We start from the raw sequence: 26609 nt of genomic DNA on the forward strand, positions 1-26609 counted from the left end.
TTAAATCTCAGGTTAACCAAACAAGCAACACCGTAGCCACCCACAACCTTTTCTCTTGGGGAGACAATTTCGTAGAAAAAAAGAGTATTAAGACTTAAGCAATCAAGATTTTTAAGGTCATCATAAAAGTGTGCACTTCTCATTCTTTAACTATCACACAGACCCACACACTTGATGCACCTACATATTCTGGCAGTACACAACTGTGTTAGCATTCCTGTTAGCAATATTTTAATGCTGAATCTCTTCAAAAGCAGCCAATTTAATCCCCTATGCACTCATTTTAATGATAAACAGGTATTTGATGACTCAGGGATTTCTTTTTTCTGCCTCGACACTATACAAAATAGAAAAAAAAGAGAAATCTTTGCAAACTGCTTAGCAGCACACTCCTTGATCAGCGGAGGTGAAAATTATCCCGCTCCGAGCAGCAACCACACTGCCACCTTCTCCTGCTCACTGCCCTAATTCATGCATTCTTAAATGCACACCGAATGGCCGCTTCTCTAAAGAATTAAGCGGGGAATGAGTGCGAGTAAATTACTGGACCTGTCATTTGCTTCACTGAGTCGCAACGCTGTTTTGCAGGCCGCCACACACTCCAGAATGTTAATGTGGAGGGAATATTGATTTGAGCAACATCAACTCTGCAGAGCTGATGGGATCTCGCTGAACTCCTGGAAGTGACCATGGAGCGGGCACGGCAACACAAATGAGCTCCTTGTTACCCCCACAACAGTGGACAGTACCAAACAGACGCCTACTTGAACACAGGAAAAACATCTATCCGGAGGATCCGAAAAAAGCGACTATTGAATGCGAATGTCAGGACTAACCAGCGGTGGTGCTCTGCCACAGCTCATTCTGTGAACATACTTCAACACAGTCGGACAGGACGCTGCAGAGGCACCTTAGAGCCATACAACATTAGTTGTTGCGTTGTTCATCCTAGAAGCTAGCCAAGGGACACAAATAAATATCGGAGTCCTGACAGACGGAGATGTCCTTTCTACAAAAAGTTGGTCATTCCAGAGAACTCATTTGTAATGATAAGGGAAAAATTTCAGGGAGTTGGTGGCGCCACCAGGACTTCCCCACATGCAATAAAGCCTGTGCTGTGTTTATGATCCCAGACTTTCAGTGGGGGATAAGTACCCAAATTAATCACCATCATTAACAATATCATCCACCATAACAAACTAAAATGCTCAATTTGAAATCTATATTACTTTATACATATATGTGCATGTGATGCACTTGCTTTCTTAAATAGACTCTAGGCTTTAGTGAAATATTCATTCTCTGCCAGTGGTGTCCAAAATGATAGAGCAAGCTACAGTCTAAAAATGGGAACATAACATAACCTCAAAGGTAGCAGAGGAAATATTCAATTGAAATGTGAATTGGACATTTCCAGTACTGGGCAGAGTGGGTACTAACTCATTTTGGGAGCAACTGTCTTTTTTTTCGAACTGAATGGACAATGATAGCGACATTGTTTTTTTTGCATGTACTTTTTAAGGACATTAAAGATTTTTTAAAGGACATGGCTTGCCTTCGTGCACACATCGCGAGACGTGTTAAAATAATTTTGAAAATTTAATAATCAGTGCATTTATATTGTCCCTTAAATTAAGTGGTGGTTCAGGCTGTTGCCTCATGTTTTTGTGGTTCCTTTGAGAAATTTTCAGAGTGGGCTGCGAGTTAAAATTACAGAATGAGAGGTAAAGGAAATGGCATTTCAAAACAAGGAGTAATCAAGGACGGATTCAAAACAACAGTACTGGATTGTATATCCTTTATTGTTTTCATAAATATGAAACACGTTTCTAGGTTTGGAATTAAATATTTTGTTCTGGAAACACTATGATGTTCACCAATGTAACCATTATCTTGTTTGGAAATCGAACTTTGCTCAAGGGTAGGTAATGAAAAAAATCTGAGAATTTATGCGAATACCTCTATTTGAATATAAAAATTGGATAAGAATGTTATCCAATTAAGCTCGCAAAGTTAAGGACAGGGCTGTACCATTATTGTAAAAACTATGGGCCTCATTTATGAAAAGTGACGCATCGCTGCGTGAAAACAGCGATGCATCACTTTCATTGCGCCCTCCTTGCGAGACTAATGATGCGTCATAATTCCAGTATGACGCATCATGGCGCAAGGAGTTACAGATACGTCAGTATTTCTGACGTATCTGTATGGCGCAAAAGTGATGCATTGCTGGAGTGTGTCACAAAAGTGACGCAACTCCAGCAATGTGTCCTTTCACATGGCGCAAGCCCCATGTGAAAGAGCCTGCGTCAGTCTTACGCCTGCTGTGAGGCAGGCGTAAGAAATTGACGCATTTGTGTCCTAGAAGTGGCGCAGTGAAATCTTATAGATTTCACTGCGTCACTTCTATGACCCTGTGTTGCTTCAGAACGCCCCCCCTGCATACAATATACCTGGCGTAGGTATAATGTGGCGCAGGGGTTTACAAACTGACGCATCTACCTAGATGCGTTACTTTGTAAATATGGTGCAACACAGCACATTTTTTACACTGCTGGTGCGTCACAAAAAGTGACGCACCGGCGGAGTAAAAGTGACGCATGGCCTCATAAATGAGGCCCCATGATTCCACTGTTCCGGTAGAGGTCTTAAGCCTTTTTTTTTAAATGCCACTGAAACAACAATCTTAATTGAGATGTTTTTCTCTATGGTTATTCGCAAACTTCAAAGAAGGCAGTGATTTAGCAGTGTGGGTAGACTGTAGAACTCAGACATATCTTTCCTTTTAATCCTCTGACGGAGGCTAAACAATTTACATCCTTATGTTAGGCACTGCTAATCATAAGGGGTAGAGATTGGCCCACTATTGGCCTGGTAACCAAGTGATTTCAGCACATGGCATTTGATCACCTCATGAGGCCCGCTCAGTCAAATATTCAACCTAAACATATTAGGGACACCTAAAAACTGGCCTTGAACCCAAGTGATAAATACTGTAAATACCGATCCTGCTTGGTGTAGTATTTACAGGGTGTCCCTTAATGCCCAATTTTGAACTTTCCTTCTCGGAATGATTCATAAAACCCACAAATGGACAGCATGCCAGGTTTTTCCTGGTGTATCAAAAGGGTATCAATCCTGCAATAAGATAAGAAAATTGGATCTCATCAATGAAAAGCTCTCTGTAAGGATATTACGATAGGTAGGCCCTGTGAAGGCCAGGCTAACTTAAAAGGAAGAGAGGGTTTTAAAACTGGGGTGGCTTGCTGGTTGATACCCACTGTCGCAAATCACAAAAAGCAGAGGGCAGTAGGGCACAAGTCTATCTTAGAGATGATTCTGATCCTCAGAAAATGGAGCCTCTGTGTGTCAGAGTTTGGACATCCTCTGAGTGTAATTCATAATTACCTTGTTTAAACTACGTGCAGCGCTGTCTTTGCCACCTGGGGTCAGGTTTCTGAGTTGAACATCCAGCAGCTCCACCAGCTGATCCATGGCGCGTACAGAGTACGTGATGTCACCAGCATTCAGTTGGCTCTTGGTGTGTTCCGCCAGCTCCCTTGCAATGTTGGCTGCCATCTCCAGAGATTTTAGCTGTAGGATTAAAAAAAGACGATTAGAGAGTACTTAGGTTCATTGTTTCATCTCATTCATAAGACAGAAGTATGATGTTTGAATGTTGACACAGAGTCAGCCAGAAGTGACATTATAAACTTACACCGAGCTCGGAATAGGTTTACTAAGGAATGCTAGAGTGTGCACCATGACAGAATGTTACATTCTGGAGCGAAAAGCAAGCATAACATTATCTTTATCCATTGCTCCAGTTGCATTTTAAGGTACTTGAGTCAGTATCATAAACTTTGCATTCCTTACAACTTCAGAACAGAGAGCTTGATAAATCCAATGCTGAGACTCTCAAAGAGGGAGTAAGTAGGGAACTACATGATTCTATCACAGCATAATATTAACTATATGATGTTCATTAAATAAACACAACTAATTAATTGTGGGTCCTAATTACTAAACTAAGCATTTCGATAATTTAGAAGATTTTGGGAGGAAGCACAAAAAATATGTATTTTCTCACTCATATTTTCATTTGGAGCAAAACCTTGCCTTTTTTTTACTGGAAAAGTTAACAGAAATGTGAGATGCCTACACAGTCCAAGACATTCGGGAAAACTGGCCTATTCCGGAACTGCACATTTTCGGACAGAAAATCCTGCCAACCATATAAAGATTATGCATACCTGGTGTATGAGCAGAAACAAATATAAAGATCTCAAGCTATACTTATGTGTCACATTGGACGAAACCATGAAGCACGTACCCTAGCTCTAAATTCTTGTTTTTTTTAAAGGAATAAAATGTCCACCAAAAATTGGATGCGTGATCTCACTGGTTGTAAGTGCATGCATGTCTTAGTGGATTGGGCTGTTATGTTTGAAACCCATTTCAATAAAAGTTGAAGATAACATATGTACTTAAACAATATACCATTACTCCAGATATGTCACTACATATGACATGGACTAGTGAGTTAAAGTTGAAGTCTAAATGTAGCAATCTAAATCCATTATTCAATCGGAAGTTCACTGTCTTGGCATCAGTGAAGATCTTCTACTGAAAGAAGTGACTACACTGATACGGCAGAGTAGGGGGATTACTACATCACACCTGTTACATTGAATTACAAAAATTTCCCATCCACTATATCAACCTACCTATACATTGCAAGTTAAGCATATCACTACTGTTCTTAACTTGACTTACAAGCACCTTCCAAGCTAATTATAGGTGGAGTTAAGAATAGTAAAAATTTACTTACATTGTGTTGAGGTGTTAGTGGATGTAATATTATAGTAGGTCAATATTGTCAACCTCTCTGAAGTGACGCACTACCCTTACACACTGAGGGTGCTGAGTCTTTATTAACACAACAGAGGAATTTGATTACCTCAGAGCAGCACGAGTGACCATCATTTATTCTCCCACAAGGTTTGGTGTTAAACCTGAATCTGGCATTACACTAGGCCAGGCCCAATTATAGTACTAGCAAAAAATATGTTTTGGAAAACTTGTTATCAATTTTATTTTTTTTCTTTAATCAATTTTATTTTTTCCTTTTCAAATTAGTCCATTTCAATTTATCTTTCAGGCCAGAGAGCTTTTTTGGCTAACCGTGCATTTCTTCAACTATCACACATCTTAAATTTCATGTACATGCTTGTGGAAGTTTGTGAAGCTTAAACTTTCATTTTTTCAGTCAGGTGGTGCCTAAATCTAAAAGAACATGAGCATGTGATTCATGTATGTCCTTCCTCTGGTTTCCTCTACAGCCAATTATCACGGTACTATATAATGAATCAAACATGGAGGAAGCTCACTTATTGTTCTGGGCATTGCCTCTGGAACATACTGAACCTGCCTTTAAAAGATTAACTTAACTGTCTTAAGCTCCATAAAAAAACAAATATCTTTAAACTCACTTTTCACACACCAATGACTGAATGGGACCACATCTGCTTCCTAGAAAACACAGCCCAATCACAAACAATTCCACTGTCTATGGCTTTCATTTCATTTTCCCAATTTTCAGCAGGAACGGTAATTCTCCGAAGATTGCTTTCAAGATATCCCCTTTTCATGACTTGAAGGTAAATACAACTTGCAAATAAGATACTATTAGGCAGTCATTTAGATTCACGTGTCTAGATAATACATATACTCAAAATCAATCACTAGAGAGAGTCACTGCTTCAAAATACCTTTTTTGTATTCATAACAGCCACTGTCCTAGTCCACTCTAAAATTAGGACTTCTGTATAGCAATCCCAGCATTATATACGTATTCACATAAATGTGTGTGTAATTATATACTACTTTGGAGCTCACAGGGGTCCTGCATTTCTGCCTGTAAAATGTGTACTTGAAAATAAAATAATGATTTTTCTTCTCTATTCCCAGCAATCATAACAAAAAATCAATACTTACACCTGCTGCCCTAATAATTGTAAATTGAGCACACCACATACACAATATTTATGTATACATTTTGTCTATAAGCAGGCAAGATGGCTCATTGATGTAACCCTTGTTGCTGACAACTGTTGTGACCAGTAGGTCGTGTACTTTAACCCTGTAAAGGGCGAATTCAGGCTTCCATTTTTCGAATTTCAGTAAAGTTAATACAATCAAATTGGCTAAAAGTAAGGTATGGTCGTCACAGGTTATAGAAATGTCAAACACTGCACTATGGAGCACATCATCTGAATAGGTTACTGTATATATAATGTAAAAACACACAGTTCAGGAATATTTACACTTACAAAGTTACTTTTTATTGATTAGATCTGATCTGATTAATCTTAAAAATAGCATTCCACAGCTGTACTAGACGCTAAAGAAAAAATCAACACCAATAAATAAGGGCTGAAACAAACTACTATTCAGGGTTACAATCAGATTCAGATGATTTTCATTTTTTTGTACCCTAGTAGAAATTTATCAAATGTGACTGGTCAGATGGTAAAGCCCCAAAACACTTTTGGGCCAAAGTTTTTTCTATGAGCAGTGCATAAATGTCCCCAGGTAACTCAGTGGTTGGCTGTTCAAATGGGACACTTGCATTTTGATACTGCAAAGTCTTTTTTTTTTAAATATTTTTTTTTAAGAAAAAGTAACTGCTAACTTTTCCAAAATTCAAAAGTATTCTGTATTCGTCTCACACAGCTGGAACATTGGGCTGCAATGTAATGCAGGAAAAATACCTCTTTAGGAACTTTTAATACATAATTTCACATATCCTCACATTATGTCCCTCTATAAATAACCAAGGAAAAAGAGATTCACTACTGCAGTGTTCTGTCAAATGCATTATCATATTAACATGGAGATTCGATAAATAGCAAAAAATAGCAGGCAATAGGCAAAATCCTCGCATTAGATCATTCATATCTCACAACAGGTGTCGGTATCAAAAACATCCGAATATGTAATCGATGCACTGACATCTTAGACTGTGCGGTTCAGTCGTGCTTCCCTGTTGCAGCAACTCATGCGACAAAGACACTGTTTCCATCAAACGAGCATTCTACAGTCGCAATCTTAAACGGCAAACCAACAAACGTGTTCCTAGTGTGCCAAGCAAAAACATTCTACCCAAAATGCTCTGAAATATGCCTAATACATATTTGATGCTGATAGCATTTAAGTATTCCTACAGCCAGCTCGTCTTTAATTGAAAAACTAAAATAAAAAAATGCTGTGCATTTGGTGTGATCGATTGGTTTATCAGATTACAGCTCCTTGAGGGGCGATCACTGTTACAAGCTGCACAGTACCTTAGTACAGTAGGTCTGGGTTATTTATTTAATGATGTTTGAGATTCACTTTGACAAGATCTTTGATTATCACGCCCCCCTCAAAAGAAATTCTTACAATAACAGAAATAATATTAAACACAGGTAATATAGTAAATTTGAGGTGTTGATTCTGGGTTCAATGGGAAATGGCAGGAGCTTGGTATACATGGCCATCTCCAGATAAGTTACTTCAGGAAAACAGCAGCAGAATTGCTACGCCCTGTTGAGATAGGGTTGTAGGGAATTCATTTTTCAAGAACTTCTGGATATGCAGACCACCCTCATGCAGTGTACGATTTGCTAGCAGAATTCGAAGCCTTTTTAATTGATCTTGTGGAAAATCATGTAGCTGATATGAAAATCTATATAAATGTGAATAAACTAGAAAAGCCAGGGTGCAGTTCACACCACATGTAAGGGACTCTTGTTGTGCTCATGGAAAGGAGCTGCTACCAGTTATTGATCATCAATGATTTTATCAAGTCACCAAACAGCAAATTCATAGTTTGGACAAACAAATATGGATTCATGGGCACTTCAGAATCTGATGACAGGTTATTAAACTAAGGGGCATATTTACATGGGTCCTTTGCTCTCTTTGCCACTGGATTCAAGCTAGCATGGCTGATGAGGGGTGTTACCCTGAAACCGGTCCCAGGATGCTTGTTTCTGGTCCAGGGAAGACTTGGTTTGGGAGTTCGACTAGACTGTTCCATTGAGGCACAGGGTCAAGATTGATTTGCATATGACTGGGTCTGAACTGGGGTGGCGAAGTGAGCTAAAGAACGATGGTGTCTGAAAAGTTTCAACACCTCGACCATCAGCTCCTTGTGTTTGCTTGATTCCCATTGCACTTGAAACTTCCTTCTCATTTAGCCCAAGTTTCTGAATCTGATTAAATGCATCTGATTGACTCGAAATCATTACCAAGCATGTAATAAATCTAATCCAGATGTTGGACTTCCAATGTTGCCAAGGCTTATCATCAAGCTGCAGTTCAGTGATAGCAAATGTATGCCCAAAGGGGATGTAATGAGCAGTGAGTCATCAAAGCATTTTACTACAGCCAGACAGTAGCAGCTGTCTCGGAGTCGGGGTGGTGGGGCGCGATTGAAAAAACAAAAAAATTAACTTACCATCCTCATCTTCGCTGCCGCCACATGTCTCTACTCTGTCCTCACCAGCACCAGAAGCAGCCAGTCTCCCGGACTCTCCCAGCCAATCACGACGCTTCAAGAGCAGCGTCATGATTGGTCTGAGCAGCCTGTTTGGCAGCTCATGCAGTACATGGGAGGCTGGGCACATTTTCCACTAGGCTGTGCAACATAGCCGAGTGGAGAACATGTCAAGTGTGCATGACTGTTTGGCTGGCCGGCCAAACCTCTGATAGCAGTGAGGCCAGGCCAGCCTCACCCCGCATGACCTGGACCGAGTCCCGCAAAGAAAAATAAAATGATAACAACTTCTTGGTATTATCACTTTATTTTCATTTTCCACTGCTTAACGAGCAGTGGGGTGACGCTCCTCACCTTAGCGGAGGAGTCGCCAATGTAGCAAGAGGTATAACCTGAACATTGTTGAGAAGTCACTTATTCCGCATCCATTCAACAGGCACTCACTGACATCAACACATAGTGGAGATTTACACATATGTGTAGGTTAATGTGCATGACAGATTAAATCATCACCTTCAACTAAAGATGCTCAAAATCTAACCAAGAGACATTCTGGGGCTAAAGGGATCTAATTCACATTTTTAAACCCATGACACAATTAATAATAGCTATTGTCCATCCTTTGTGGCTTTTTGACAAATACTAAATGGAGGTGAAGCAGGAATGACAGATTTTGTATTGTCTTGCACTATGTGAAAATTATTGCAAAGAAAATTGAATAGATGGGTGTTTTCAAGTGACCCTTTTGCTTTAGCAAACTCAGAAAAAAACTCCTGACCACATCCTACACCCTTTAAGCTTCCATCCTGCCCGAAAAATACGTTGCAATCTTTAGTGAAATTGGTAACTCATTTTACTGGTAAAAACTTTCTTGAAAAGCAAAATTCCTTTAAGTTAACAAGGTAGCCTGAAGAAAACCAAAATGAAACCTGATGAAGCACATTTTTGACAGATTTTTTGCACAAGAAGGCCAACATTTTTGTAACAGTTTGATCACTGTTGTTCTTCGAATGTAGTGATATTTAATAAAAGAGAGTCAGTGACTTTGTTTTTTCTAATCGAGAACTAGCACTCAAAAGATCCGCATTACATAAAGTGCTCAGAATGGTGCCATTTTCTTTTACTTTGAGGACATTTTCACTCAGGTGCTATTTAGTACTAACATACATATTTGTATTTAGTAGGTTATACAACAACAAAGAAGGGTTTCTCCCACATTAGTTCTGCATTTAGCCAATCTCTACCTCCTGATGGTACCCTCCTTTGTCTCTGATGCAGATCCCGCTGTTCTTAGAGCCCTCTACTTGAATACACTCCCTGCCAAACTGAAGGCCCCAGCTTTTTGCCCAAGTTTAATTCTGACATAGAAATCCCTTTCCCATGTAAGTTTCTGTAAATTCATGATTGAAGGTAATGCCTTTGGAGGTCGTCATACTAACCAATCTTCACTATTTATTGACACTGCTAAATGTACCACTTTGTATCTCTCTGATTAGCTTCAATCCTACACTGTTGAACAATCACAATAACCAAACAATTGGCGGTAGAAAAAAAATCAATGTTCATCTTTTGACTACAACAGACAGAAAATGAGCATTGACTTTTGCTTAGGAAAATGTAAAATGGTGCTGAATTGCATCTCAGTGCAAATTAGCACATATGATCAAAGCAGGCACCAATGCAGAAAGGTTTGTACTCCTGATCCAAGACTTTGCTTCTTCAGGAAAGGTACATCATTGCTTTCACATAGGCGAAGTATCTAACCTTTATGGTTCTCACACTTGTTGGGGACTTTAGCGTGTCCCAACACAAAGCAAAAGGAGATGCCCCTTCCCCATCCTTAATTGAATTACCTGAAGCATGTCCCAGCAGGCAGACATGGGAAAAGTCTCCGCAATGTGCAGCAGTGGAGATTATTGATCCATCTGCAGCTGCCGGGGAGCGAGTAACGATCGGTTTAAGCTGTAGAATAGATGCTGTCTAAGGGCCATGTCATAGGAAAAGCACAGCTAAGTGACTTCTATCCTTGCTTATTTGTAGAAGTTTCGAGAATGCAAGACTTTAAAAGGGAACCAAAATAGATCCTGCTGTTTATGTATGCCCTCGTTTTATTCATTACAAACAAATCAAAATTTCTTTCATTTTTTTAAAGAAGTCATCGAAGCAGGAATGACATAACAAGCCTAGGTATTTAAATGGTAGTTTTACTGAACTTTTGGCAAAATTGGATTTTTTTTAGCTTGCTTATTCACAATTATATGCCATTTCCTGAAGTTGATGCATTGTCCATGTCACAAATGTGTTTCTGACAATACGGGGCACAGAAAACTCACGGTAAGAATTTGGGTGGTTGATTGACTGGGGTGAGCCCTGGTCAAGCAGCAACCACAATCCTTGTCAGGGTAAGGAACAAGCAAACCTCAAATTAACCTGTGTTCAACCCCCTGGTAGCTTGGCACAGAGCAGTCAGGCTTAACTTAGAGGTTATGTGCAAAGTGTTTGTACAACACTTAAAACAGTAACACAATGAAAACACACCACAAAAGGGGCCCACAACAGTTAGAAAAATGTTTACTAAATAAAACAAACACAAAATGACAACATTTCAATCAGTACAACGGCAGTTATGAGTTTTTAAGGATTTCTGCGAAAATAGCACCAAAAAGCACAAAGCATCAACAATGGATATCTGGTTTCGCCGGAAGGGACATATTCAAAAGTTCAGGCTAACTACGATGGAGCACGGGCCGACTACATGGACCGAGTTAGGGCCACTGAGCAAAGTACCTTAAATCTGGAATGCAGAGCATTGAAAGGATCCGCGTAAAAAATGTGTAGCACAACCAAAGAGATGCGTAGCTACTGAGGTGCTGTTAGGTGAGGTTCAGCACTGCTTTAGAGGATCACGTCGACGATGGCTTGTGATGAAAAGTCTGGCTTCAAGAATGTAGTGAGCAGTCGAACCGATGCTTCGATTTCGAAGAAATGTAAGGTTGTGATCCGGAGTCTGTCATCCTTGTCGGGATGGCCGGTCGAAGGAGATGCGAGGGACCTTAGTTGTGACACGCAGTCAGAGCGATCCATCAGTTCTGAGGGCTGCAGCAATGTGGGTCTTGTCAATGGGTTCATACCACGCAGTGGTGCAATGAGTTGGTTCTGCTCTGGGATGTGCTGTGCAGCAGAGGAGATGCATAGGTTCTGCTAGATCCACAGAGGCTGGGAAGCACCAAAGGCCCACTTCCAAGGGTCCAAGACTGGGTGGCACCACTTGGCAGGGTAGACTCATAGATGGCAGAGCAAGGTTATTGGAAGCCTGTTATGTTACTGAGGCTTCAGATCAGGAGGCCACACAACAATCCCGGGTCACTCTGGGTTGTGGGATCATGAGATGCAGTTCCAGTCCTTCTCAACCAGTATGCCACGAATTGTTCCCAACTTGCCACAGAACAGGAGGAGACACAGCGGGGATTTCAGGAAAGGGCTTTATTTCAAAAGAGCAGGCATGACGTGATTCGGGCATTCCCTTTTTGAAATGCCAGCTCCAGCTATATATATATATTTATATATTACGTTGTGTCTTGAATAAACTGCATAAAGAATTGTGTTGTCTTTTCCTTGGATCGAAGGCAACAACTTGGGTAACCTTGTGTTATATATATATATATATATATATATATATATATATATATATATATATATATATATATATATATATATATATATATATATATATATATATATATATATATATATGTTCTAGGATTTGCTGGTTTGGTTATAAAATAAGGTCTACAACTCCCAGAATAGTGTGCCCCCTAAATATTGATTAGGGCTGCACTCCTGTTCATCATTGTTGGCTTACTGCACCACTCCAGACGGGCCACCCACATGAAAATCAGTGCGGTCCTGATCCGAATGGAGCTTTCCAGCCCGAGCTTTAGGATGTGTCCCTTGCAAAGGATGTTTTGGAAAAAACAATGGACTAAAGTGCACCCGGAGTGACTGTCAGGGACAAGTGCTATTGCAAGCATTCCACTGATCATCCTTTCTTATTTCAAGGTGGTACCCTCAGTGGAAGGGGCAAGCTCACACATGAGTTCCTTGCTAGCTGTGCTTTGCACCTAACGAACAAAGCCCAACAAGGCTGAATCGGTTTGAGGTTCCTTGTGCTCCTGTTCTGAGGATAGACTCTTCCTATTGGAGCAAGGCCATGACTGATTTCCGTACGGTTGTGCCCCATTTGGAGTGGTGATATAGTGAAACGTGATGGACTTAAATACCCGAGGTAATTGTTAACTGCTGACACTTTAAGAGGATTCCACTTGTTGTCACTTGTCATTTTACCTAATCATTCTGACAAGGAACAGTTTCGAAGGTCTATTAAGAGGTATTAAACTTTCCTCCCTTCATTACAATTTTCCTCACTTCAATACAATTTTCCTCACTTAATGTATATGCAATAAACCAACAGTTACTTTGGACACATCGAATAAATGCATCAATAAATAGCTTCCTCCCTACTTCACAGGCTCATTTCCCAGCATCAGGAGTAAAGGTGAAATCAAAATGATCAAAATGTATAACATTGTAAACATTTTTGCTCAGACCTACAGAAGAAAACAATGTTGCTCCACTTGCATAATTAGCTGCAACATGCTGTACAAACTATCACGTTGAAAGCTTTGTTCTAAAATGTCTCAATATGCACATTATCTGTGCAACTCACAATGCAATTTCAAGTCACAGCGCTCTTTTGCAAGTCCGCTCCACTTTCAGGGTGTCATAACTACATAATTGTATATATTATGCTGTCTTTTACACATACTTGTACCTATTGCAAATGCCAAACACAATTCAAGCTCGTTAGGCTTCAACTCCAAGGCTGCAAGTATGCAATTAACGTCTCAGCATCCGACGAGAATTGCTCTCGGATTTTGTTAAAATAACCAAACAAAGCGAAAAACACCCCCATAGCACGCGGCCTTTTGTAGATTTCCCTCGCTGCGTGATTTTTCCCATTACAGAATTTTAAAAGAATGGCGCTCACAGAACACGGATTAGCGAACAACACGGGTATAAACTAGCGGTTGTTTTTGTATTTACACCGGCATAATTGCTGACTGCCAGCCATCAAGGTCGGATTGGCTTACAGCTTGCCCTGAACGCCTTCCTCTCCCTCGCTGGCCCGCTTCCTAACTCAACAGATGATGGCTTGTGGAAGCCGAAGTAAGAAATGTGCAGAGGTGAAGGTTTTTAATCAACACCTGCAATTAACAGGTGTGCACGCTCCACTATTGCACTGCTGACTCCGCTATCTTGAAAATAACGCAGATCCATTAGCCCTCGACGGCAGAAAGGCCGGAAGTGAAGGAAACAACAGAGTGAAACTAATGGACTGGCACGCCCATAAAAATGAGGACATTGTATCCATGTCTACTCACTCTTTCGTGGTAAGTCCTTGAACTAAGAGAAAGATTCACTCCTCACATCACACGGAAAACACTTCAAATCTGCAAATTCGAATTCCATAGGAAAATGGAAGACGTTCTGACTGGTTTATCCAGCATTCGGATCAGGTCAGAGCCAAATCATTCTCTTTTCGGGGGGCAATCTTGGCCTGTTCTGCCCATAAGCAAACCAGTGACTGAATTCAGAGACTTGATTCAAAGAATCTTTCTTCACACATCTATTATGGATTATGCAGGGAAAGGTGTCACTGTTGTAAAAATCAACAAAAGGCCCAACTCTTGACCACTTGCCAAGAAGAAATTGTTCCCAATGTCTACATTTTTCGTTAAGAATCTGTTTTATATTTTTCAAATGTCTGTAAATGCAGTTATTATACATATAACATTATTATCAATAGTACAGTATATTAATAACTTGGTGGATCCTGTCAATACACTTCTAGTTGCCCACAGTGTTCTGAGTGGTCTTATCACAGAGTAGTGATTATATGCACATAGCAGCGTCCATTGAGTCCCGGTAGGTGCTCCTTATTTCAAAGGGTAATGTATATAGGTCAATTCAACATCAGCAAATAAAAAAGAAAGGGGTGATTTTGCAGTTGCGTAGGGTAACATGTTGCTCTAGATATTGTTATTTTGTGTTGTTGCATGTCACTATTAAATTCGTAGCAATTTCAAAAGCCCCTGTGGGGATATTGGTAATAGGGATCTGTCGCTTCTGGACAGATAACGAGGGCCATTTAGACCATAGCTCAGCATACGTTATGTTATGTCACCTTTTCTGTCAGTAATTGGCTTTGCTGTGATCTTCCTGTTAGCTATGTTTGCTTTCTCTCTTCTGATCCAGCGCCGGGACGCCCCTTTGCTGGGGCAGCCGTGCGCTATACAAGAAAGGATAACATAACATAACATAAAATATATTTATAAAGCGCACATACACCGAGGAGGTTTCTTGGCGCTACAATGTTTTCAGTACCCAAGTTTGAGTGCGCGATTAGAAGGCCTGATGAAACAGCCAAGTTTTACGACATCTTCTGAAACTAAGAAGAGTGGGACGGTATGTGAAGTGGCTACACCGCCTGGGTTGGGAAATGGGCTGCAATCTAGAGTCAGGATTCCGTTTCATAACTAAGTAAAAAGAGAGAAGAGAAAGGGGGAAGGGGGGAAAGAGGGGATGGGGGCCATGAAGGTCTAAGCTTAGCGTCTAGCCATGTTCGAGGGGGGGCATGAGTGTGTGAAAAGGAGCAACGAGAGGTTATGGCAGTGGTATTAGGGGGGAAGGGGTGAAGTAGAGGGCCTCTTGCCTATGCTAAAGTGGGCCGGTTGATTATCGGGACTCAGCCCAGCACGGCAGAAGAATATCGCCAAATACAATGTCTAAATTTGAACAGGTGAATCCGACCGACGGTATTCGGGTTTCAATCACTGAGAGTTTGCCCTACTCAGTTAACTATGCTATATTCTAAATTCCCCTTTGAGACATTCAGCAGAGTGACGCCAGCTGCCCGGAACTCGAAAGCCTGGCACCAGTTAAATCTGACTTTCTCAATGGTGTGGTACTTCTATTTCATGGCTATTTCTGATTAATTTCAATCTATTTTGCACTGTTTTAGCATCTGATTTTTTTTTTTGCTTTATTGTAGTGACAGTAATTTATTGGCGATCCCAGTTACACTAGTTTCATTCTATTACTGATCTTGCTTTCATTTTTCTAGTAATCTTTCCACATTCAGTTTTCATTCTTAACTGTGAAAAATGAGTAATGTATTCACTTTACACACCATCGCTTCATAGAGATGCTTTTGCCAGATCAGACTTCGAGCTAGGCCCTTTGTTTCTGTTCTCTGTTTGTACCTAATTATTGATATCGGATTTTACCCTGGGTTTAAGATCAGAAACCATTCACATCCCTGTCTGTTCTCCCACTAAGTAAAGGCGTAAAACATTACCACTCAAAGCAGCCGTGCAATTGATAATGATACAAAAATATATAGATATATCACTGACTATGTTTGAGACAGGTATGGACTGGATACGTCTGTCGAGTCTCTCAGAAATGTGGACCTACAGGGTTTAGTGCTAACTGCGCACACAATTTGCATCATATAGGATTCTCTTGCAGTACAGGGATTTGGCCAATGTCTGCCAAATGGTGATCAAAATAGTTGTATTTATGAATATGAACAAAGCGGCTATGAGGCACAGAAGCAGGGTAGCTAGGAATACAGTACTTATGCATATGCATAAACCAATAATTTAGCATTCAGGGTGCATGGAAATGTTGCTCATGTTCACACTCTTTTTCATCTTCTTGTCCTATCTCTGTCACGCTCAGCCTCGCACCTATGTTTGCCTACCATGTTCAGTTCCAAATCTAAGTCACCTATTTCGCAAGGCTCGCCTGGGAGAAGTGTTCATATTCTGAAGTTACCACCATGGTGTCACTGTTCATCACAACAACTATACTGGGGGTAAAGAAGAGCAAAATTGCACCGGGTTTTGTGCCTGTTGTACTCGAGAGAGAAAACTGGAAGCTAATGACTAAACTCACACTATAGTTGTGTTGATATATTCTGATATTTTATTACTTTTTATATCTTCTTTGTTTTATAAAGTGTATTTTTTGTCCTATTATACAATAGTACATACAAAAAAAAACAATGATTATAACATAATATACGTGCAAAATAACAGACAGTTCAAATGATTTATAAAGTACAGAAGTGCATTCCCATTTCAACGCGTTTCGGCGTGAGCCTTCTTCAGGAAGTCTGTATTCATGTACTCTTATAATGACTTAAAATGAACAGGCAAAATAGAGAACCGGAATCCGTGATTCTATCAGTGATGGAAGTCACCCAATTGTAGTGTAGAAAGCCTTATGGGTAATCTGATAATGGCCTATCTTGTTCCAGTAGGTGAACTGAGCACATATAGAGGACAATAGTAGATAAAAAGCTGTGATGGCCCAATCGGAATTGCTTAAAAAGACGATGTGTTCTAACCGAACATGGGGTTCTTGTATAGTTGAAACAGGCTGCGATTCGTCATAATTACAGAAAGTGCTCCATTGGGGAACGGATGGCTGAATGTATGGCGCGGGCGGCCGTCTTCAAGTCCGTCGTACGCCGTCACAGCTTTTTATCTACTATTGTAGAAGTACAGTGGCATGCATGGGGCAATGACAATTTATTCCAGTGGCCCATCTGACTTATGGAAAAGCCAAGTAACGTCATTGATTACATTACAGGAAGATAAAAATGAAGGTCTTTAGCTTCCAACAACTTATTTCTTTTAAAGCTTGGAATTTTTAGAGACAGATCTCAATGGCAATATCCACGTTAATAAACGACTAAATGTTCATACATTTCTTACGTCATCTGACTGATACAGCTTGATTACCTTTTGCAATCAAATTGGAGAATTCAGGCCGATGGTTTGTGAACTGATCAACCATGATAGTTTGACTGCTATGTATGGCCGTTTGCCTGACAAAGCTAGAGTTTAGGTGTTTGCATCAATTCCTTTGATTGCTACCAAGGTCATAATTGCTCGACTGAAGAGTCATGTCAAACAACCAACATCTGAGGAATGGTGAGTTCCAGTGAGAGAGAGAGTGGAGAGTGGGGTTTTTGCAAATGGTATGGTAAACTAATAATCTGGATGCTGCTTTCAAATGTATACCCTTGGGGGAGGGGGTCTGGGTGTACATTTCCTGCAAAGGCAAGTTTAAAACTTCCTTCTATCACTAAATTCTGTATTATTTTCCTAAGAATCGCACTAGAATCCGAATATTACTTTACACGTTAAACATCCCTAATTCAATGGTGCAGTTATTTGCGTGCTGTAATGCATCTTTGTCGCCTTTTCAGCTGATTTTTTTTAAGTCAAAGGACAAGGAAGTTCTAGAAAGTGAATTACAACCATTGGTTAGCAGTGACTGATATTCATGTGGCAGGAATGAAATCAGATGCACTTTCTCAGCAGTGAGGGGAACAACATTCAAGGAATTACAATGAATTAAGCAAAAATGCACTGATCCCAGGTCTATTTAGAGATGTTGGCTCACTGGCCAACTACAGAGCCATCAATTTCCACCCTGTCGGAAATAGCGACTAGCACAGGATTAAAATGGCTTACTCTGCCTGCCCATTGCCTAGAGCTTCCAACGCAATTAAAAAAGCTTTGCATGCTGGCGTGACACACGATTCATATGTTCGGAGAAAGCATGCTTCCTGGCACTATCACACCTATCCCACCCAGAAGTAGTTGAATAGCTCCCGCCTTTTTCTGCGGATCTGACTGTGTGACGTGTCACTTTTTCTACTCATATATTTGGAACCGAGTGCTGCAAAATGAATATTTTGGAACCGATTTTTAAAAAGGTTCTAATATCCCAAGAGATAATCTCTTAATTATACATCACCTTTATGCAATTTAGAGAGTACGTTTAGATATACAATTATTAAACTATCAAAACTGGCGCTCATGAGTCGATCTTGCCAGACATATGACATTCTGGTCTCAACAAGTGCTCAACTCGCTGAGCTAATTTACTGGCTTCTATGGGTTTCGAAGGAAGGGGTCTCCTGCTTGCCCTGCGACCTCGCGTTGTTCAATATCGGACTGGCATTAAAATAAAAATATGTTCTGGGCTGTGACAGCCTCCTGCTCATTTGCGTATAACAGTGAAATCCGGAGGTCCTCTCTTCGTCTCCGGAACGGTTTACTGCCATCTGCTGGACAGTTGGAAAACTACAAGTAATGTTGCCAGTTACAACTCTGCAGCAGTCTAGTCCGATTTTTCCCCCCACAAAAGCTGTGACCAATTGAAAACGATGGTCGATGGTTGAAATCACGAGCTAGCAGCTGCCTGGGGTGATTGAAGTTAGAAAGTCAGCTCAAATTAAACAGCGCAGCCGTTTGCAGTCCTGGAAAGAGCCTGATAAAAATGCGCGGGAGTCGTAAATATGCGCGTTCAATTGGCGCAGCTATTAATGTACAGAATGAACCGCATTTGCATTGAAATGTCATTAATTCCAGAATTTGCTTTCTGAGGTGGAAATTCCGAAAACTGTAAACCAGTAATCATCTGGAGGGAAGCGGGGAGGACGATATGATTATTTTTGCTCGATGCATTATCAGCTCTCTGTGGAGTTAAAAAGAAACACAAACAAAAATTGAACGTGTGAGAAGCTGCAGCTCGCCTTTTGGTCCTGGCCGGGTTCATTTGCTGTAATTGCTCGGTGGAGAAACCTTTCAGAAATGCCAGGCCATATCCAGCCTGTCAACACGGGGCTCTCGCACTTGGTTATGGGGAGTGAATAAATTCACTTAAATTGCTGTAATAAGGATTCAACTCACAGCCTCTGTGGCGTGAAGGCACATCTGGTCTCTGTTTGTAATGAAAGCAACTGAAAGCAACACTGTGCATTAATAATAAAAATGTTCAACATATTGCAACCAAATAAGGCCTGTTGATTTTTGAGTATGAGAGGTTTTCTTTGCCGCATGCTAATGCATTTTTTAACGCTGATAAATGCTCGGTCGCGGCCCATAATTTATTAAAATATCTCCAAGGGAGGGCAAAACAGTCATATAGTTGTTAACTTTCCTTTATTTGGATGATCTTGAATTGAGGTGGCAGATACATACAGGCATTTGCCATTTTTGCTGGTTCCACAATTTGTTCCTCGTGATTGGAGTTGGGTTTAATTTTTAAACCTTGAGGGACGATTGTACAAAAATCATAGACGATTAGGTTTTCGTGAGCTACCACTCCAAACACAATGCTGGCAACTAACAGCTGTAAACCTACTGTTTCTCATTGTGTAGGCTATAGACACAGCATCAAAGAGGCTGTGTGTTGCTTGTGACGCATTCTATCAGCCTTAGACATTTGAGCAACCCCACTTTGCATTCTGGGACATATAGTTTCACAGTCATAGTGACCCATTACATTTTAGATCTCGGTTCTGCTGGCTAAACAGGTAGGGCTTACAGACAGGATGCAGATTACAGGGCTACTTGGCAGGGATGCCAATAGGTGGTACAATAGTAGGGTGACTAGATTTTGAGAAGTAAAAACTGGGACAGGCCAGTCATAGAAGAAAGCTTAACCCCTTCGATGCGCCCGTCAGCACACTTCTGGACCTGTAGATACTCTACCAGGAAGAAGGATTGCTGAGCTGCCGAAGGACTGCTACTCTGCCGGACTGCTGCCCTGCTGTGCTGACCTGCTTCCTTCCTGCCTGGGTAAGAAGGTCTGGGCCTGCATCTCTTGAGCCCAGAGTGGCTCCAAGGGCTAGTTGACTGGCCCCCTGTCTTGAGTCTCAGGGACAGAAGGCTCCAACAACCTTGCTCCTGCATTTGGACTCTGCCATTTGTGAATCTACACTGCCAAGTGGTGTCACCCCATTCCTGAATCCTTGGAACTGGGCCTAAGGTGCTCTGCCAACCTCTGTGGATCAAGCGGAGTCAACACATCTCCTCTACTGAGCACGCAACCCTGAGCAGAATTGATGCATCGCTGCTGCTGGGGATTCAAAACTGGTGCAAAAACACACATCCCATCGCAGATCGTCGCCACATCGGAACCACAGTGGCGTGATGCATCCTTGTGGAAGGCCCTTGCATCTCTCATTGACAGCAGTCTTGGGGACCATGCCAGACTCTGCAATTCAGCCTTGCAGCTCCTTCGAAATCCATGCATCACCCCAACTGCGCCACACATCCCCAACTCCAGAATTTGCAACGCAAATCCTCGTTGACAGAATCTTCAACAATGATGGAGCAGGACCTCGCACTGCAGCTCTGCCGCATGTGGGAACCGACTCATTGCTTCATCTGTGCAACACATCTTTGACGCAGATCCTCGCGACCCTCCACAAGCCAGGATTTAGGGTACTTTGTTCAGTGGGCATAATTGGGTCCCTGTAGCCATCGCAGTTGGCCTGAACTTGTGATTTTGTCCTGTTCTGGTGCAATCAGATATCCACAATTGGTGCTTTACGCCTTTTGGTGCTACATTTATTAACATTTTTAAACTGAATATCTCTGGTTCTAACTATAGGATTTTTGTCATTTTGGTCTTGTTGTATTTATTAAAAATCAAAATCACTCTATTCCTCCAATTCATTTGTGGGCTCCTTTAGTGGTGTGCTTTCACAGTGTTACTGTTGGAAGAGTTGCACACATACTTTACACATTGCTTCTGAGTTAGGCCTCATTGCTCTGTGCCTAGCTACCCAAGGTTTAAGCACGGGTTAATTTAGGGTTTACTTGTGACTTCACCCTGAGAAGAATTGTGGTTGCTGCTTGAGAAGGCATTCACCTCCCTCAATTAGTAATCCAGTTTCTGAGACCATCCTCGTCTCCGCTTCTAGGCATGAGAAAGAAGACTTGTGTGTCAATGCAGGTAACTCAATGAGCTATGAGATTCTGTCATTGTGTCCACATAAGGAAAGATCTCAGGAGTTAGGAAATATATTCATAGGTAATGATATAGGAAGTACATATGAAGTGCAAAACAAAAAGATTGTACTTTGAGAAATGGATTCTCCGGTTGGCAAGTCAGATCAATTTCAGGGGACGGAGACAAACACTTTGTGGGCCCCAAATGGCTTGAGCAGCTGTTTATAAGTTGAAAAGGCCGCAGGAAAAGGCAAAAAATACAACAGCTCCAGCACCATTTTGGGGTTTTAGCCTCTAGCCTCCTTACCATTAATGAACAAGCTTGGTTTGAAATCTTTTAATAGATTTTATTGCAAGAGTTCATGGGCCTAGGAAAGAATCCCAATTCCACCCACCCCCAGTTTGTGATGGCTCTACCAAGCCAGTTAAAGACACTGGGTATAAGAGTCAGTTTATTAAAATGTACAGAAATTGGGATAAATTGCAGAATGCTGATACTACAGGGATAGAATATAATGAGTTATGACAGGGACATTTTTAATATACACTTTCTTTTTGCAGTTGTTTTTTTTATATAGCACTAACTTGCCCCCAAGGTATTGGGCACTTTACAAGAGACCCAGTTACATTAGCCCAGAATCACAGGATGCTGAGCCAACGCTGACACTCAAATCTGGTTTCCTAGCTCCAAAGTCGGCAGCTCTCTCCACTTCCTCTTCCCTAACGTTTGAATGGCGTTGGTTGCTGTGAAAATGGTTTATGTAGGAAGCACTGCAAAGCACCACTGCATGCATAATGACAGTAAATGTAAATGTAAATGTGTGTGTCTTGTAATGTGCACTGCTACCCGGAGGTGTCCTGGCGCTATAGACCGCTGGGGAACCCGTCCTGGCTTTCCCTGTGAGATGTTCCCTCCTGGGTATCTCCAAGGTGAAACCAGGCATCCCCGGCGTTTGTGGGGGGCCGTCATGGAGATGAGGCAAGCTAATGCCCAGAGTTGCCGAGTGTGATCCCTGGTTACAGTAGGCACCGAGGCGAGAATTATTGAGTTCGCTGACCCTGATTCACGACCCTGCCGCGTCAGGAATTGAACCCTGGTCCCAGGTCATCCTCAGCTTCCGGGTCTGCCGCCTCTAACCAGTGAGCCACACCACTCCACAAGTAACAGTAACTGCCACCTTTGCTATTACAACATTCAGAGTGATGTAGTACATTTCTAACAGTGATTTAGCACAGGCCATCCTCAACAATATAAACATTTCATAACAGAAGTTACGTATGTTTGAAATAGTGGCAAACACAATGAATGGTAAAGACACAGTGACTGTGACTGAGTGCCAAAATGACTTTTGAAAAACCTTACTAAGAGACGAAATGAAGTTGAAAACACTGGGGGTAACTAAACGGCATTAGTTTCAAGGATAACAAGGCTAGTGGTCGCACCACTAGGAGAAGATGATACTGATATGGAAATTGTTGAGACTTGAGATGGGTACTGCAAATAACAGCGTGACATGATAGTCAAGAAACTGGGGAACAGAATGACACTCAAGGTAATTCTACAAGAAATAAAAGTAATGTACTAGTGTCACTTTTAGGCACAGCTGGGTATCAGCTTGGCTCCGAATCCAAGGGTTCACAATGATGTACTGATACCGGGGCCCCTATGATGCCCCCCTTTAATATTGAGTCACTGCATGATACGGACACTGCTGGGAACTGAAATGAGGCAATCATGTCGATACTGCAATTCACAAAGGAACTGGTACGGCTTGGGGTTGCTTTGAGGTTTTGTTAGTGATGGTGGGTCTGGGGCTGTATAATTTTCTGGGAAAAAAATACACATCATTTTATTGATTGCCATATTGAACAGTACTGGCACTAACCATGCTGAGTTAAGCATCTAAACTGTCTTTTTGAAAATGTAAGGCATAAGGCACAAATCATGGAAACCAAGGGCCTGAGGTACTAAAGGATTTTGCTGTCGTAGAAGCCTACCATTTGCAAAATCAGGAGGTCAGAAAGCAAAATGTAATTTTGTTATGTAGTAAGCGCTCTTTGCGATTCGGATGAGTCTTTCTGAATTGCAAAGGGGTTTTGCAACTCACTACAAATTACAATTCAGAGAGGGGGTGAAATGCCCGTCCTATTCTTCCTCTGATCTGCAATGAGATTTATCAATAGTCTGTCATGGTAATTATAGTTGCAAACCACTGAAAAGTTACAGATTCCTCAAAGAAGGCAGGAATTGATTTGCAAAAGGGAACCTGTCCATGTTGGAAAGCTTCCTTTTTGGGAATCGTGTCTGGCGGTGTTGGTGGGACAAAGCAAACACAAGGAGATGATGGACGGAGCGCCAAAACTTTTCAGACACTCACCCCCAGTCACAGATCTGGGTTGAATCCATTATCATTCTTTAACTCACTTCGCTACCTCAGTTCAGTGTTGGTGGAACCCCTACCTATGCCCTTAGGTCTTCCCAAAAATGTGTTCTAAAGCAGCACTGGTTCCTTTGACGAACACTGGCTCTTTAAAATATGTCTTTCCTCTTTGGGGATGCAAATGAATGATGTCTACTGTCCCTTGCAGGTCACCATCTATTTTTTCGTAGCCAATCAAAATGGTTTGCAAATAGTAACCTCAATAAATAATATTCATTAGACAGTTTGATCTGCAACTTCCTGCAAATGGTAATTTTGCAATGTTAGATTTTGGTACGTAGGTCACATATGCTAAGTTACAGACCGGTGGCAAGAAGTCAGTGCCCAATTTGCACCCGCTGGCTGCAAAATGGGCACTTCGGCTCCAAAATGGTTTAAAGAGTCTGTTGACCCTCTTGACCTTGTCATACAAGAGATTAAGAAGGGAGCAGCTATGTGTCTAACATAGAAACGGCAGATGCAAGCTCTTCTTGTACGTGACCAGTTAAAATTGGATGTTATGTGTTCCTCACAGATTAAAAGACTAGCACCTAGATTCATGAAGAACACATTTTGCGATTCCTTAATAGCAAAATTTACCGATTCGCTATTAAGGAATAGCAAAATGCTATTCATCAAGAAATCACTCAAGAAATAGCGATTTCTAATTATTCCTTAATTGCGAGTCGCAATTTGCGAGTCACAATTAAGGAATATCTCCCCATTCATTCCTATGGGCCTAGAGGCCCCTAGGATTGAATGGGAAGACACTCGCAATTTGCTAATTGCAAATAGCGATTCGCAAAATGAAATTGCATTTTCAAGGGTGCAGGGGTGTCCAAAGGACACCCTGTAGCACCCCTGAAATGTGAATTTACACTGATGTTGTGCACACACATGTCCAAAGGACATGAGTGTGTGTAACATGCAACTTCGAAAAATGCATTTAAATGCATTTTTCTAAGTTTTCGCTATTTACCAAGAGGTTTGAGTTCGTGGTAAATAGCGGTCCTAAATTACAAATTCGCAATTTTTTAATGTTTCATGATTAGCATTTAAAAAATCTCTTATAGAGATTCCTTAAATGCTAATCCTCGCAAATTTGCGAATTCTTTATTAGCGGTTTTTGCATTTGGAATGATGAATCCCAACTGCAAAAATTGCACTCGCAAAGGGCCAGATTTTCAGAATCTGGCCCTTTTGCGAGCGCATTTCGCTTCATGAATCTTGCAGTAGAAATGCAAAAAAACCAAAGTAATCAATGAACCCATTCCTCTTGATCGAGGAGCAATAGAGTATTGACTGTATCGTTATTTGTTCAATAATGTCTTTTTATCCTGACTCATTCATCGACAAGAAAGATTTAAAGAGAGAACTGTACAATCCGATCTTTAGGATACCATTTCGAAGGAACAAAAATGAACAGAGACAGACTAAATTCAGCTCTGCTTCGTTCCCACATCATTGGGGAGCTTTCTGCAAAAACACAGAAAGCGAGCAATGCATTTATTTCATGCCATCTGTCTCCATAATTTTGCAATCAATGCGATAAGAATCAAGTCAGTCTGCCTAATTTGTCCACTTTATCATTATAGATTTGAGAAACTGTGCATGACAAACATAACAGAAGAATTTTTGAGAATAGGCTTTGAGTATCTGATGGAGATTTCTGATCAATAACCACACCTAGCATAAAATAGCAATACCACACTCTTATGCTAAGACAAAAATATTTATTGACTCTGATATGTGGTTACCATGGAAACTTTTGTTTCACATAAGCAACCCAAAAAATCATAGATACAAATAATAGACACATTTTATGTTGGTTGTCATAAAAGAAGGGGTGAATGGAAGAAGCTTGCATTTGGAGCAGAGTCATTTTGGCTCCATTCTTACACATCATAAATACGCAATATGCATGTGTAATTAGCACTACATACATGTGTGTCCTCCTGTTATTAATGTAAAGTGTTGCACTTTACATCACTATGGAAGTGTATTCATTGTAGGATTAGAAACTCATATATACAATTTGTGCTTAAACAGTAGTTAAATACTTTATTGTTTAGGTGATGGACTATAAATATCCTTACACTATTGAAATGTATTTACTTTAGAGAGTAAAAGACTTACGTAATGTGTGCACTAACATTTTATATTTGCATTTAAATATAGTTCTTAGTCACATTTAGAGATGTATTCTAAAAGTTATTTTCCCTTTATAAACCCTTTACCTGAATCAAATAGTTTCCTTCATTTGTGTTTGAATGTGCACATACATATTAAATGTGCACCACTGATTTAATATGTTAACTTGTCATAGCTAGACTGATATTTCTTTCTGCATGAAATGCTGTTTTCCATTTTCTGCTTGTGTGTCTTTTCATTGCAGGTACATTCTCATGGTTTGTTAGTCTGAGAATAGATGTAACACTGTACTGGTGATAAAGAGAGCCTGAGATGAAGACCTTGATAAGGAACATGGAGAGCCAGAGCGTTAACTGAAGGTTTCCATTCAGTACTGTTGCAAAGGTTCATAGGTGACCAAGGACCATACCGTTCTCATGTCTGGCCTGGGAGAAATTGATAATGTTTCAGCTCATAACATGATAATTGAAAGATCAATGGAGTCCTGATGAAGCAAACAGAGGGGTATTACTTCGGACATTCTGGTGGAAATAACTGGAGTTCACACTGTCTGTGGTTACACCACTTTCCCTCGGACTTTGAGAGGTTTAGGCCGCTATGCCTATACCCTTTGAC

The 26609-nt window shown here is 40.9% G+C and overlaps 1 protein-coding gene across 1 annotated transcript in view; it reads right to left on the reverse strand.

The window, feature by feature from the left end:
* LOC147665952 (adhesion G protein-coupled receptor L3-like) overlaps positions 1-26609 on the reverse strand; it is a 477982-nt gene that overhangs the window by 173519 nt on the left and 277854 nt on the right. Inside the window, exon 7 of the mRNA XM_086949385.1 lies at positions 3409-3594. Coding sequence (XP_086805511.1) covers positions 3409-3594 — 186 coding nt within the window. The remainder of the gene's footprint in view (positions 1-3408; positions 3595-26609) is intronic.

The sequence above is a fragment of the Lissotriton vulgaris genome, unplaced genomic scaffold (assembly GCF_964263255.1).
Source record: "Lissotriton vulgaris unplaced genomic scaffold, aLisVul1.2 SCAFFOLD_1371, whole genome shotgun sequence".
NCBI classification, from domain to species: Eukaryota; Metazoa; Chordata; class Amphibia; order Caudata; family Salamandridae; genus Lissotriton; species Lissotriton vulgaris.